At 43.5% G+C, this 15,022-nt stretch overlaps 1 protein-coding gene across 1 annotated transcript; it reads right to left on the bottom strand.

The window, feature by feature from the left end:
* Positions 1-766: 766 nt before the first annotated feature.
* On the bottom strand, positions 767-14,902 carry LOC135391368 (ras-related protein Rac1). The gene is made up of 5 exons (XM_064621622.1): positions 14,721-14,902; positions 13,640-13,711; positions 12,653-12,770; positions 7,343-7,405; positions 767-2,269 (listed from the first exon to the last, which is right to left on the bottom strand). The coding sequence occupies exons 1-5, from the start codon at positions 14,753-14,755 to the stop codon at positions 1,979-1,981; spliced, it is 579 nt and encodes a 192-aa protein (XP_064477692.1). The 5' UTR covers positions 14,756-14,902; the 3' UTR covers positions 767-1,978.
* Between the last annotated feature and the right edge of the window lie 120 nt (positions 14,903-15,022).

Genomic DNA, 15,022 nt, shown 5'->3' with positions numbered 1-15,022 from the left:
ACGGTTATCTCACACCTTTCTCTTACAATCGTGTACGGTGAGCGTAAGCTTGCTTGCATGTAGCAAAATTACTGCCCGTGGACCGGTTAAACCGAGGCCGAAAAAAGTAACTGTTCCAATCCCTGTAAATGCCCCGACCGCTGACAGATTTTTTTTTGTCTGTGTATGTGTATGGGGTGGGGGGGAGGGGGGTTCTCCCTGAGCCGAACCCGAACCGAACCGATATACCTGAACCGGTTCAAGCTGATAATTTCGGTTCAGCGGAGCTAAACCCGAACCGAACCAATATGCCTGAACCCGAACCCGAACCGGACCGAAAAAAATACCGGTTCCGATCCCTGGCTCGCAATGTTCGTAGCAGACGGTTTTTCCTACGAACAAATGAGGGGCTCTCTACCACGAACGTCACACTAGAGTGGGTGTGGTCTGCAGTTGGAGCGCTCCGGCCTGTCACCGCGGCAGCGATTTTCCAAATTAATTGCACCGTGGTGATACAACTTTGGACAAATATTTTGTGGGAATGCTTTTCACATACTGCTTTACAAGATGACAGCAGTTTTGGGCCATGTTAGATACCACTTTAATGCTCCATTAAGTCCTCGTCTTACAGCGCTCAGCAGCAATATGGTCTCATACCAACAAGCCCAAATTTCGTCACTCTTACAATGGTCTAAGCAGATATCAGCCCAGACAGTTACTTTCTCTTCAAAAAGTGACAGCATTACTTAGCCGTACTTTTCGCGAAAGCCATAGAAAACATACCACATTCTGTAAACAACTATATATTTATTAGAAGCAAACAATCATGTAACATTTTGAAAAACTTATTCTTTTTACACATGAATGTTACGCTGTTTGGCTACGAAAGGAAGCTCCCCATAATTCCTTCCCAAAGTAGGAATAATTTCCTACAATGGAAAAATTTGCAGGACTATTATTATACACATTTAAACACGTTCATGTTGTACACCAGTGTTGTTTTACCTGTCACACTCCAAAAGTATAAAAAGCCATTCTCTGTGGTGGTTACAACAGAAAAAATTGCCGCAGGCTAACGAAGTGGCCGTTATCAGCTCGGGAGATTGTGAAGCAAATATGAGTGTGAAAAACGGTAAGCTATACAGAGCACAGGGTTTTCCTAGATAAAGTACCAGGTATCTAATGCAACAGCAAGTGATAAGAGAGCTCATCAGGCATGAGGCATATCAAACACTATGAAATAATGCAATTATTACAGACACCACAGTAACCTCATAGGTACTATAGTGACTAAACTGCTCTGAAGTAACAGCGTGGGCTGGTTGGTACTGCTTCGATACAATAAAAAAGTATGATAACAAGTGAAAGAGAAGACACGACACAAAGAGCAGTGTCTGCTTTGTACCGTATCATTACCAGCAATATGTTGCAATGGCAAAGCTTCTATGTATGCTATCTGACCTTCTGCATCAGTCAGATAAATTAGTGTAAGCCAACATTACTGTTAGGTACACCCCTGCCTTCTGGCTTTTATTACACACTATATCTCCTTTTGGTATTCACCCCACCACTGCACTGTTGAACATGCAAAATGGGTACATGTGTGGAAATTCTCATTTCCATACACAAAATTTTTTGCCCGATATTATTATTATTATCTTTTTTGTTAGTTTGATGCTCTAGAGAGCTGGTTACTTTATGTCGGATTACCCTGTACATCATGTCACACTTCCAGAGCAATACCAGCTATCAACACCACCGCAGAGTAGCAAACTCTGTTGTTTCCGAGACAACCAACTGCCGCTCTCTGCTTGCGAGTCATCCTGCCAAATACAAGTTCAATTGTAGAATTCACCTCCCTTTTAGTCCTTCTAGGCTGCACTTTTTTGAAGCGCCGACACGGCAGAACGCAGTTGTTAGCTTTTCCACTCTTTCTAGGTCAAGATTTATGCTCATAGATTAAGATTCGACCCAAATGAGTGCACATTTGAAGCAACGTTCAAAGCAAGGAACACATCCGGCGCTTCTTGGGCTTTGGTTGTGGGCAGAGCACGGCCCGGATGGCCTCATCAAAGACATTCTTGAGACCCTTCTGAGTTAGTGCCGAGCATTCGAGGTACTTGACTGCGCCAATCTCCTTGGCCATGGCAAGACCCTGTGGGTAGGTGATTGGGGCCAGCTTGCGTTCACGTAACTTTTCCACAGTTTCTTTGTCCTCTCGCAGGTCCAGCTTGGTGCCGACCAAGATGATGGGTGTCTGGGGACAGTGATGGCTCACTTCGGGGTACCACTATAGAAAGAAGTGTCAGTGTGAAAAGATCTTCGTGGCTACAGTCAGAGGTGTGACTACTAAAAGAGCAACGACATTGTTGAGGAAGTGCCAGAGATATGAACAGAATGACTAGAATGACTGCACACAATGAATGATGCGTGCACAAGCTCACCTTCTTCCTTTTGCTTAACAGACAGAACGTGATTGGCAGAGAATACTCTGGTTTCTGCAAAGCAGTCACATGTCCAAGGAAGGAATGTGCTGTACAATACCCTCCATTCATATGCAACCAGGCATGATCTGAGAGTTAAAACTAGGGAACTGTTCGTGGGGCAACAGACACTGATGATCGTTAACAATATCTCGAGGAAATAGACTGGTAAAAATACACCATGAGCACTTTCCGAGTCAAAGGATGTGAATGAGGTAAACGACTAGATATGAGACCATAGCCACGACACCCACTCAGAAGTTCACCCCCTGCATCACCTGATTAGATTGTTTAGATACAGCTCTCGTAAATTTGTACAAGAATCGTTCAAGGTTGACTGAGGCTTTTGCTCGAGAAGAATCAGTGAGTGCATATAACTGAATAAAACTTCGGAGGACAAAGTGCAATCATTCCCTTGTCAGCGGCACATGCAGCAGCGGCAGCAACAGTGAACTTTTCTTACGTAAAACACTGCTTAAGTAGAAATGTAGGCTTAAGTAGAAATGTAGGCTTAAGTCGAACACCCCATGATGTCCCTTATACCTGCAATACCCTTAATGTAGAAAGCAGTGATGGCCAGTAGTTAACTACATGTAGTTAAACTACCAGTTAAACTACCTGATTGTAGTTAAAAAGTAGTTATCAAATACTTGCAGAAATGTAGTGGCAACTACTAGTTAAACTACTATTTCGAGTAGTTAACTACAGTAGTTAGGTGACTGCAGGCGCCAACTACTTCCGATTTTGCCACAAGCTTTACGGCACGATTGTGCTTCCAACTTTTACCTTCAGCTACTTGTCTGATGAGAACGGAGGTGCAGAGCAATTGTGCCGTGCACGTGTACTAAATCTTGACTTTTAATGCTTGTCTAGTGAAGCCTCATTTGCTGTGAAATAATTCTGCAACTTAGTTTATCGCGTAGGCACGAAAGAATCCCGCCACAAGCTTTGTATTTGACGATCGTAGCAGCCTGTGTAATACCTTGGTTACCGTCCTGGTGTGCACATAACCACGTAGGATGGCTACGTGATCGATCATCGTGGCTAAGCGAAAATATTTTACGGTCCACAGTGGCACAATCGGCACCCGCCACAATATTTGTGCGTGGCGCATTGATCTGTGACGAAGGCGTCTGAGTGTAAATCTCGTACATGGTCCGTCGCATGTTGTATGTACCTTTATAGCGGGAGCTTTCACTCCATAGAAAATATTTCCGCAGCAAGCTCTTTTGTCAGCGCATAATATACAAGAGACAGGCATGGGTTTTACGACAGTATGTGAATTAAGCGACGTAGGCACAAGAGCTTATTTTCAATATCATTATCATTGCTTGTGTTTCGTATTTAGGTGTCCAAGAACACTACAAGGGATTGGTGTTGATGGACAATGTTAAGTAGTTATAGATGTAGTTAAAATACATTGCAGTAGTTAAAGAAGTAGTTTTAACTACTCCCCTGAAAAGTAGTTGAACTACTAGTTAAACTACTCCATCGCGAAGTACAGTCGACCCCCGTTTATCCGGACGGTGCCGTTCCCGGCGAAATTGTTCGGATACTGGTGCATTCCGGATAAATGAAACGACCAAATAGAAACGTCCTACCGAGCAAGGTTTAATTAAAACACAGAAATCTCATCAATGACAGCTGTTACATAGTAGTGTAGGCACTCGATTCCTGCAAACTTTTGCTAATTGCATAGAGTTGAGCCACGCTGTTGCGCTGCTCGAAGAATGTCAGTGCGGACGCAAAGTGTCAATGTCGGAGCCTTGTTTCTCACTGGCGTCATCGGCACCGTCTTGCTGCACATCATCGGAGGCAACAGCAGCAATCACACCGTCATCAGTCATAGCTGCACACACGTCGTCATCCTTATCAACGTCAACGGAGTCAGAAACCGCAGCATCATCTACGGCAGTCGCAGTGAGCCTATGCATCAGGGATCGCAGCTCAGCTAGGGGAACGTCTTCATCGGCCAACGGGCTGTAAGCAGCAGGCCCTCGGGTTCGAGTTTTCCCCTCTAGAACCGGACAGTTGCTCGAGGTATTTCCAAATGACTCCATTAGTCAACGTGACCCAACGCACACAAATAGAGAAGGGGGTCATCGTGCACGGTTGTCTCCCCTACGGAGGAATGTAGGTCCCTGACGTGTGACGGGAATAACCCCAGCACAGCGAAAAGGGTGACGAAGCGGGGTCAGCGTCTCCTCTTACTCACAGTAGTCCGGATAACTGAAGCTGGATTACAAGAATTTTCGACTTTCGTTCCCTGGAATTCTTGTCAGAGTCCGGAAGCTGAAGTCCGGATAAACGAGAACAAAATACATGGAGGAAAATCTGTTCCCGTGCCTTTTGTCTGGATACCGCGGGATCCGGATAAATGAAGTCCGGGTAAATGGGGGTCGACTGTAGTTAGTAGTTATGGTTAAACTACTGTAGAAGTAGTAAGCGGCCATCACTGGTAAAAAGTACCTGCTTAAGTCGAACTCGTTCATCTCAAAATATTGGCAATTCCGAACAGTTATTTTATCCCAAGGGACATTTTTCATACTCATAACTCAAAATTTCTGCAAAACCGTCAAAGACACGAATGCAGCCACCATACTGACTGAAAGGGACAAATGGATTGACTCTTTGCCGACACAATCCCATCGAAAGCTGGAGCCAAGCCAGACAGAAGGGGACTGCACATTTTCTGTGTGTGCTGATGTTGTTTTGGTCGCGTTCTACGTTAAATTAACGGAGGCCCTCACCTTGCAAAAAAGTGTGAAGTGATAAAGGCCGTTGGAGCAAGTGAGAAGTCAAAAGGACAGGTTGCTTCGTAGTTTGGAATACCGAGGATGTTTTGCAAAAATATGTCGAGTTAGAGGACGAAAATGGGGAAATTGTGCAGTCCCTACAAAGGGTTCAGGGATTTGTAGGTCGAGTTATGTACACAAAACGAGAAAATACCAGAATACTTCCAAAGCTGCGAAAGTACTGCCACATCTAGCACAGATTTGCAATAAATTTACTTTGTGATCAACTGAAGCTTCAAAATAAAGTTTACACTGTAAGGCAATTAATTAATCATCCTACTGGCCAGCGCAACAATTTTTGGGGCAATTTTCAACAAAATTTGAGGCAGGTTTGATAAGTCAAAACTCGCCCTATGTCAAACTAAGATACCCGGATAGTGGGTGTTAGAGTTCAAGAGTTCACTGTATCATGATGACGAGCAGTGCATCTGTTGTTGTGGAACAGTGATGCATAATCAAGTTCCTTCTGAAGGAGACAGTCAAACCAGCTGTGGTATTGGCAGTACAGTACAGTATGCACATCCACACAGTACGACCATATGCAATATGCAGCACAGTATGGGGACAAAATGATGTCGAGAGAAAGGGTGCACGAGTGACGCAGGCACTTTGGCAAATGATGGGACATGGTGACGAATGAACCACATGGACCTAATGATGCAAGAAGGAAGTCTCTGACTTCAGTGACTTCTTTCTTTTATCATTAATTTCTTAGGCACTTGAGGCTTTGTATGTATTTGTCCTTTCTATGTGTCCCAGCCTCAGAACATCAATTGCCATCACTCTGACCTGTTCGTCCGACTGTTAACATCACGTGGAGTGAGCAAGTCATCCTTGAGAACTGGTGAGTAACAGTTTGGGACATTGCAGTCCAGCATAATATTTGTATTGTCAGTGTGAAGACAATCATCCGCGAGCACTTATTGCTCAGCAAAGTCTGTGCAAGATGGCTTCCCAGACACCTCACTTGTGACCAGAAGGGAGCACACGTGGCAGTCTCTGAGCCGCTGCTGAACTGGTTTCAAATCGAGTGGGACAAATTTGCAATCAATCATTACATGTGATGAAACCTGGATGCATCATTTCACCCCAGAGACAAAAAGCAGCAGCAAGGAATGACGACATAGGGCTTCCCTGCTGCCAAAGAACAGCAAGATGCCGCCGTCTGTTGGGAAGCCCATGGGAACTGTCTTCTGGGACATGCTGGGTGCCATCCATGTGGACTTCTTGGCGCAAAGGTCACGATTAATGCCCAGCACTACCCCTCGTTGATAAAGGGTGGCCGTGCGAAGCACAATTCGCAAGAAAAGGCCTGGGGGGTTGTCCGGAAGGTTCATTCTTCATAACAATGCCCAGCCTCATACAGCGAATGTGACTTAGGAACCTTGGCTGAAATGCACTGGGAGGTTTTGCCCCATGCCCCTTATAGGCCAAATTTAGCCCGAAGCGATTACCATTTGATTGGGACCCTTAAAGAGCACCTTGGAGGAAAGACATTCCACACAGATTGAAGCCCTCCAGAAAGATGTTCCGCTTGTGGTTACGTCGTCACCCCACTTCCTTCTACGCCAATGGCATCAAAGGGTTGCCACAGCGATGGCAGCATTGTCTAGATGCACATGGTGAATACTTCAAAAAACTGACATAGGTTGGTGCTCCCCGAATTTTCCATTGCATATAAAAAAATAAAAATCTCAGTCAACCTCAAACAACCCTCGTATTTTGAAAAGCCATATACGTAAAGGGGGAGAACGGATTTGCGATAGATAAGGTTTCATGGTTCACTGTCGTGACGTAAAACAACGTAATTATTGGTCCTAAAAATGTGTTTCTACCGCAAACCGATCAATATGGTACATGCCAGGTATTTTGAAGGGGTGTCAGACTCTATTGAAGCTCATTATCTCCAAAAGCCATTTTCTCAATTGCGCCACTTGCATTAATGCCAGTACGTACTCAACTGTAACTTATAATGCTCTCACAATTTCTAAAAGCATCAAAAGCATCACTGAACATCATGCAGGTTCACACAGTTTGGAGGAACTTTTTTAGTGATAGAGTTAGTGAGAGCCTAACTGCACATACCTTTGCCCTGACGTTTTCAAATGAGGCAGGGTTCACGAGGGAAAAGCATATCAGGAAAACATCCTGCAAGAACAAGAAACAAGGCATTTAAATGTCGCAGTTACTACTGCTTACAGAATTATTCACAGAGGTCGTAATAATCCAGCAGGATACAGACATCATTTAGCCAACCTAAAACTAATAATAAGAACAAGTGTTTTCACAAAAGGTGCTTGACATTGATTTTTTATAAAATAGTTAGCCTGTTTTAGATACGATGAAAGAAGATAGTCACTTTCATCATTAATTTCTTAGGCACTTGAGGTTTTGTGTGAATTTGTCCTTTCTATATGTTCCAGCCTCACAACATCAATTGTCATCATGTTTTGGATATATTCTGGCACAGCCTGGCTCGACTTTTTACATGGCGCAGTTCTCAGATAGCAGGGGACAACTTAGCAACAATGCTCCTCTATGAAAGATATTTTGAACTTGTCCGCCAATGAGTACTCCAATGAAAAATGTACGGTACAGGTGCATGAGGACAGAGCGTCAACAACTCCCATATGCTTGCATGTGCTGGGCTGTTGTATACCTAATGCATTTGACAACTTGATAACAGTGTAAGTTTTGCATAGAGTCTGTCTAGAGTAAGTATCACAGAGATTGTTGTGCCCATAGATGACTATGAGCCGTCAATAACTGATATGGAAAATCTCGATGTAGTCTCGAAGTGGTCTCTCACTGTGCTTAATCGACATTCTGCCATTATGAACTTGCCTCTGAAAATGTCTGACGACAACAACTATGCCGGGGTGCCACCAACCCCTCAGTTCACTAACCATCTCCATCCAAAGCACACATATCAGTGCATGCAATAAAAAATGTGTACTCGTCAAGATTTGACATGTCCCTTTTGTCAGACGTGGCACAATGCAAACTACAATGTGTACCTACATTTACCCTTTATGCTTCGAATAATCATAGAAAGACCGAACGTATGCCTTCAACATATTTTTCATGCCAAGCAAAAACAACACATTCACCTGTGATTATGCAGAGGTACGACAGGTGGATAGAATGCTACATGATATAAACTGCTGCAGTTCCTACAGAAAGGATATTCTGCAACAGTGCTATATAATTAGCACTGTTTAGTTCTGCAGGCTCAAAGATTGAGAGGTGTGGGTGTACATGAAACACTTGCTGCTGAGCAACGTCCTCTCTCAATGTGATGTTGAAATGCTCATTGTTACTAACTTCCATTAAGGTACTCCTGATGTGACAGGACTAGCTGAGCCATATGGAATGCCAATTACAGTTCTTATCTGAACAGTATAAACTTTATGCAAGCACACAGTGAATAACAAACTAAATATACCACACTAACTACAGTGCTAACTAAATGCTTTACAACCATGCACGTAAAGCACCGTACATGTTTTTGGAAAAACTTCAGTGGGCCCCATACAAGTGTAACATTTCTTTGCCTGCTTAGTCAGTGTACACACTGCACTTCTCAACCACGCGTGTGCATCATATATTTCAAGTCAGGTGTTCAACCAAACCCTCAAAAAGAGGGAAAGATTGGACGTAAAGCACGAACACTATTCAGTAAGTATGTACATAGTAGAATCATACAAAAAGCGCTGTATCAGGGAGGAAATGCGCAACTGCCTAATAATAACTTATCAGAAAGTCCATCTCCGGGGAAACTAACAAAGACAGATTTAGATAATGGAGATCCAAAATTGATAAACATACGATACATTTTTCCGGGCGCCGCATGCTACAGAAACGGCGTGGGTCGCATCTTTCAGAATCAGCAATATCCACATTACAAGGGATCCAGATAGCGTATAATGCAAATATGAACTATAAAACGTGTATTTATCAATAGAAAAAAAGAAAAAGAAAAGAAAAAAGTGTTTGCCCCCATTCTTGGAATGGTATCTATAACACGGAGGCAGAAAGAGGAAATGTGACTTAGCCTTGCTTTCGAGCACTGGAAGAGCTATCAAATGAAACAAACACTGCTCTGCCTAACTCGAATTGTGTTCGCTAGGTAGAGCACACACAGTGGAGTGAAGGCTGAGTGACCAAGAGCGTGCCTTTATTGGACACTTTTAAGCATGGTGCTCATGCAAGCACGCGTGACATTTTTAAAACAGAGCAAAGGTTGCATAATAACCTGGACTTCCATTACACAAGAGTCAAAGCAACGGTGATGGACAATGTACGGCTTGGGACAAAAGCTTACGGAACACGGCACTGGTGTATTTCCTCATTGGGGCAGCAGCCTGCTAGCTATTAGGAGGAGACTGAATAAGAAACGGGTCCATGACTTGAAAACCCGAGACGAGGTAGGGACGATAACAGACAAACACGAACACAGGTTTTCAATGGATCGTCACCACCAGCTCGCTTGCTACCTAACTTTCCTTTCGCTAAGAAATGGGTGGCTGGCTATTCCATTCATCTCACTCCTGCTTTCTACCTGGGGGTCGCTCCAATGGAGACTCCATGACTCTCCAGTGTTCCGTAAACTTTTGTCCCAAGCTGTACATCAAAAACCATGCTTAAAGTAAAGTACAAATTACCGGGCAGCAGTTGCGCTTCAAATGCAGTACAAGGTGCTATACAGCTAATGGACATGAAGTAAGGTACAAAGTGCACAAACAACACAAGTACATTTTTAATTTAGTATGTAAAGGGACACGCTTCTCTGCTTGGATGTGACAAAAATGTGGAAAAGGACACTCTGTTTTGACTCTCGTTTTAGAAGTGCTGTGTACTGAGCCTGTAACGTTCCGAGCACACAGGAGTATCATGTGACATAGAAGGAATAATTTGCGTTTATACGTGCACAGGCATGGGAGGCCATGCAGGAGAAGATACATTTGCCCGGTTACTCGTCTTTCTAGCAGACAGCATGCTATTGGCGCCCTCTGGGTACCTTTCAAAATGTACCCGTAATGTCTATGTACAGCTTCGTCCAAACTTGAACACGGTGCCAGCCCGCGGAGTAAGAGGGACGACACTCTAGCGGCTCTAAGTGGAATTATCGGGAGAGAGCGTTGAGGGCTGTTTTACTCGCATCACTGGGGTGCCTGTCTTAGAACTGGTGCTCCACTTCGAATGGGCAATGATAGGAGACGCAAAGCTTCAGCTTGTTTGTAGTGATTACGTGACCTTGTGCCACCTGATATCGCTGTGAAGCAACATCAGTTGCCTCAAAACTGCCATTTCCTTGCTATTAACTGCGCGGGACAAGCTTTGTGCGTTCAAGCACTTCAAGATAATTTCACTCTCATAACGAGCCCGAGTTGTTCTTGAAGCAGCATGGAAGTGGTAATGGACAATGAATACGTGAATAATGCGATCGAGTAACCACATTGTGATGTCGCATGGAAGATTCCATTCTTACGACGTTCTACAAGGCTTTCTTTACCATAAATTATTTCGACGTATAGCAAGCTGCTCATCCTCGTTGTTGTTGTTTGAAGAAATAAAGGGTAGAAGGGAAGAAAAATAAAGGGTAGCACTTATAAGAGTGCCGGCTACTAGACATTACTTAGTTAACATGTTTCACTTCTTTGCTAGCACACTGCGACACAAGGGGAATCACTGGGAGAATGGAACAAGCTTGTCAACTGGCTGGCCATCGCGAACATATGATACAACGTGGCGCGGAATGCGGTGCTTTAAGCAACAATATGTTTTCCAGCAAAATGCATTTACGTGTATTATTATTCCATTGCTTTCATTCTATTGCTCAATTCCGATCAATGTGACGCCGCTACAGCAATATGACACATACCAATGACATGGTTGCTAACGGCGCGGACAATCACTATCAGTTGGCGAAGATTTGAATCGCCCGCAGCAATCTCCAGAACAGACTGGTACGATGTGCAGATAACAAATATCCATGTAAAAGTCAGCGCCCGTTCGAAGCGGAGCACCAGATCTCAGACGGGCACCCCTGTGATGCGAGTAGGACAGCCCTCAACGCTCTCTCCCGATAATTCCAATTAGAGCCGCTAGGGTGTTGTCCCTCTTGCTCCGCAGGCCGGCGCCGTGTTCAAGTTAAGTTTGGACGAAGCTGTACCACCACACAGAACTCTGCCTTGTGATGACACACACAAGACATTACGTCTCACTTCTTCATACATTTAATATTAACGACTTTCAAAGATGCTTGATGAAACATCAAAATTTGAGCATTTAATTTGGGGTTACAGTTTAAATAAAACTGCCTTCATTTAGCAGAAACAACAAAGAAAACTTGTGCCACTGATAGAAATCGTGCAGCTGGAGGCTTTGCTTTCAGCACTGCACCATAGTGCAGAATTAAATGCGAACGTCGCCTGCCCTCGTAACGGTATGATAACGGCAAAGGTGAAGTACGGCCCATGCACGCACATCAAAAGCACTCAGAGAAGGTGCAAACTTTAAACATCCCTATACGAAAAGATAAAGAACATCTGTGGGCAGCGTTCCGTGCAGTGGAGCAGCCAGTGTGGGTGCTCAACACCACATCCCACTGAAACATAAAAAACATTCTATTGCGACTGGAATTAATTTTTGCAAAAGAGGACCCAAAGCCTTGCCAAAACCAAGAAAACCTTCCAAGAAGAGAGCTCCCGTAAAATGACAGAAATATGGCAAAGTATGCATTTTCATGTGAAGTATGCTATAGTTAGAGCCCGAAGTTTTCGGGAAATATTTTTTCCCACATTCGGGGGGTAAAAATCGGGTAAATAAACATGTCCACTAAATTCATGCAAATTCGGGTGAAAAAACTTCCAGTACGCTAAATTCGGGGAGAAATCGGGCTCAGCTATTCAAACTATCTGTAGCGGTTTGGTACAAACGGTGATGTAACTGCATTTTTCTGCCAAACAAGTAAGTTAGTGCATTCCTACAGACATCCCAGTGAGGGCAATTTGCCTGGTAAAAATTGGGTTTCACCCTAAAGAGGCAACCTTAAATTCGGGGTGTGAATTCGGGGAAGAATCGGGTAAAACCCTAAAACTTCAGGCTCTAGCTATAGTGTGCAAGTTTAGTTTTGCAGAATTACAGTAACCCCTGAGCAGTTGTAACATTGCAAACTGCATGGATGTTAGCGCCATCTGTTAGCCTCTCTCGTTTTGCTTTTCCAGTCGCGGTTGATCTACCTGAACTTAAGCAAAACTTTCCCGATACATGTTTCTATTCATAATTACATATTGTGTATTACAACACTTTTCAACTGAATTGAGGGCGACATTACTTTACAGATGCACGTTAAAAAACACCACCACTTCGAACAAGCCAAAACAGACGAACCGTTTGTGGATATGACAGTGGTCGAAGACGATCGTAGTCCTCCTGTCCTGCTGTATCCCATAAGCCCAGGTTGATGGGCTTACCATCCACCATCACATTGGCCGAATAATTGTCGAAGCTGCCAAGAAAAATATGTAGTGAGAAAGCATTATTCAAAGGATGGTTAGTCAACTTCAGTGGACACTTACCACGTGGCTGAAGTTAATTCATAATTGATTTAATACAAAATTTTATATAATGAGCAACACCAGTTAACATTTCTTGTCTAAGGAACTGTGCGACCAATGTGCTGGCATACAAGGTGACGTCTAAACCCACACTGAGTGGAAACATCGGTAGTTTAAAAACCGGCACCAGTAACAGGGAAAGTATTTTACATCACAGAATAGCAGATATAAAGAAGGGACACAGCACACACTCAAATTGTCAAACGGGGATAACGAGAAGTCACCCATGTCAAAAGGTGTCAAGACAATTCAGGTATGTTTCCAAGCATGCAATTTTCCAACACACAACTGAGAAAACTGCTTCAGTCGGCATTCCTGAATCGGTGACACCTCTACACATTAATTACACCTCTCGTCTGAATGGTACAAAAATGTAATGCCACTAATATATTCACCGGCTTTATTGGAAGACACCAGAAATACAGACTACACGTGGGAGACTGTGTTATCAAGTATGGTGATCAGTTTAACCTATGGTTCTTCATTGTTCTTATATCAGGCTAACGAGCACACTGTCAAGCACTAATGTTGAACAATTTTCTGTGCACAATGTTTGACTCGGTAAATGCATTTTAAAATCACGGTACATTATGCAGGCTGAATTTTTCATACTCCACATACATCAAAATTAATATCAGCTTTCTATACCTACAGGTATGGCACTGAAATACATTGACATCTTTTGGGGAACTTCTTCTACACTGCTTTGCGTTTGTGCGAATGTGTGATAAAGGGTTTAAAATATGGCTGTAATACTTACACAGTGGGGATATATTCCCCAGGAAAGGCATTGGTTGTGTAACTGATGAGAAGGCAAGTTTTACCCACGGCACTGGAAGCACACAAAAAGATTTCACCCATCAACCATGGAAAACAAACATACAAGTTTAGTAGCAGGATTTACTATGCAAAGCAAGACAAACATTGTCACGTGTCATCATTCCCCAACCGTCCTATGTAAACCCCAGCTTCTGCCAATAATTGAGCCGGAAATACGTCCTTGGCGGTTAATTTAGCTTTGGAAGGAGGGAGCAAAATGTGGAGCAAGTCAAGAAAGGCACCCCCCCACCTACTTATTTTTGTTTTGGGGCTGTGGAAGAGTTGTCAGGGTTACCTAACACCAATGTGGTTCTCGAAAGGTGTGATGGAAAGAGCTTGTGTTAAATATGTATTTTTTTTTTTTCTTGTGGAAGAGACACAAATGCTTTGTGTACAAATTTGACCACGCGAATGATTGAAGCTTGTTCGTGGCCTTCGGCTGTGTACACTTGTCTGACACTTCTACCAAAACCCTGTCATTTCGCTGCTCGAAACGGATGAATGATAACAATGAAGAGCTCCACGTGGGTTGTCCAGGATGACGCTGTTTTCGCGCAAATACAGCTCAGTGGCACTGTTTCTTGTGTTCCAAACCCATACAGTAGCGTGTGGGATGCAAAATCGGCGTTCTCTTGCGAAACACGATTACTCGTTCAACTAATGTAAAGTGGCCTAACTTCGTTGTAAAACATCACAGCGAAACAAACCGCTGTATATTTCATAAACATACATGCCGCAGGACACTTCTTACGTTCTATAAAAGCCACTTAAGACCTTGCTAGGAGTTTCAGGTGGGCGATCGCAGCCTACCTATTAACACCATTCCAAAGTGCTGATAAATTCATCGTAAGATAGAGACCTGTGATGCCATCCTCCTGCTTGTAAAAATGACATGATATAGGAACGGCGGATCTCCACCGGCGTTTTATGTGTCGATGTTATTAGTTTGGGAGTTGCCACTCATAAGGTTTCCCACAGGCAAAGTAAAACGTTCCGTTTCGCTTCAATAGTTTGGCACTTACCCGTCGCCGACCACTACACACTTGATTGCTTGCATATTGTACGGATGTGTTAACTGTATTTGGCCACTTTGAGCACCGTGCTGAACCTAAAAACCGGAAAACCTCGCTGACTACTCGACTCCCACAGGATCGTGCACTGGGTGGGGAGCAAGATGGCGGCCTCGTACATCGCCAACCAAAAATAAAGCAAAAATATAGAATGCTCTGCAGAGCAAACAATAATTCACTTGTACAAAAATGCATGAAGGTATTAAATTACATAAAATTAAATGTGAACAACAATTTTTGTGGATATTTCAGTC

Source organism: Ornithodoros turicata, chromosome 4, assembly GCF_037126465.1.
Source record: "Ornithodoros turicata isolate Travis chromosome 4, ASM3712646v1, whole genome shotgun sequence".
Classification (NCBI taxonomy): Eukaryota; Metazoa; Arthropoda; class Arachnida; order Ixodida; family Argasidae; genus Ornithodoros; species Ornithodoros turicata.
The sequence above is the reverse complement of the archived record's forward strand: the minus strand, read 5'-3'. Positions and strand labels throughout refer to the sequence as shown.

Excerpts from the sequence above, each read along its gene's own strand:
- LOC135391368 (XM_064621622.1), bottom strand. The coding sequence starts at position 14,755 with ATGCAAGCAATCAAGTGTGTAGTGGTCGGCGACGG. Across the intron at positions 13,712-14,720 it reads TGTGTAGTGGTCGGCGACGG|TGCCGTGGGTAAAACTTGCC; the intron begins GTAAGTGCCAAA and ends GTGTGCTTCCAG. Across the intron at positions 12,771-13,639 it reads GGGGAATATATCCCCACTGT|CTTCGACAATTATTCGGCCA; the intron begins GTAAGTATTACA and ends TTTTCTTGGCAG.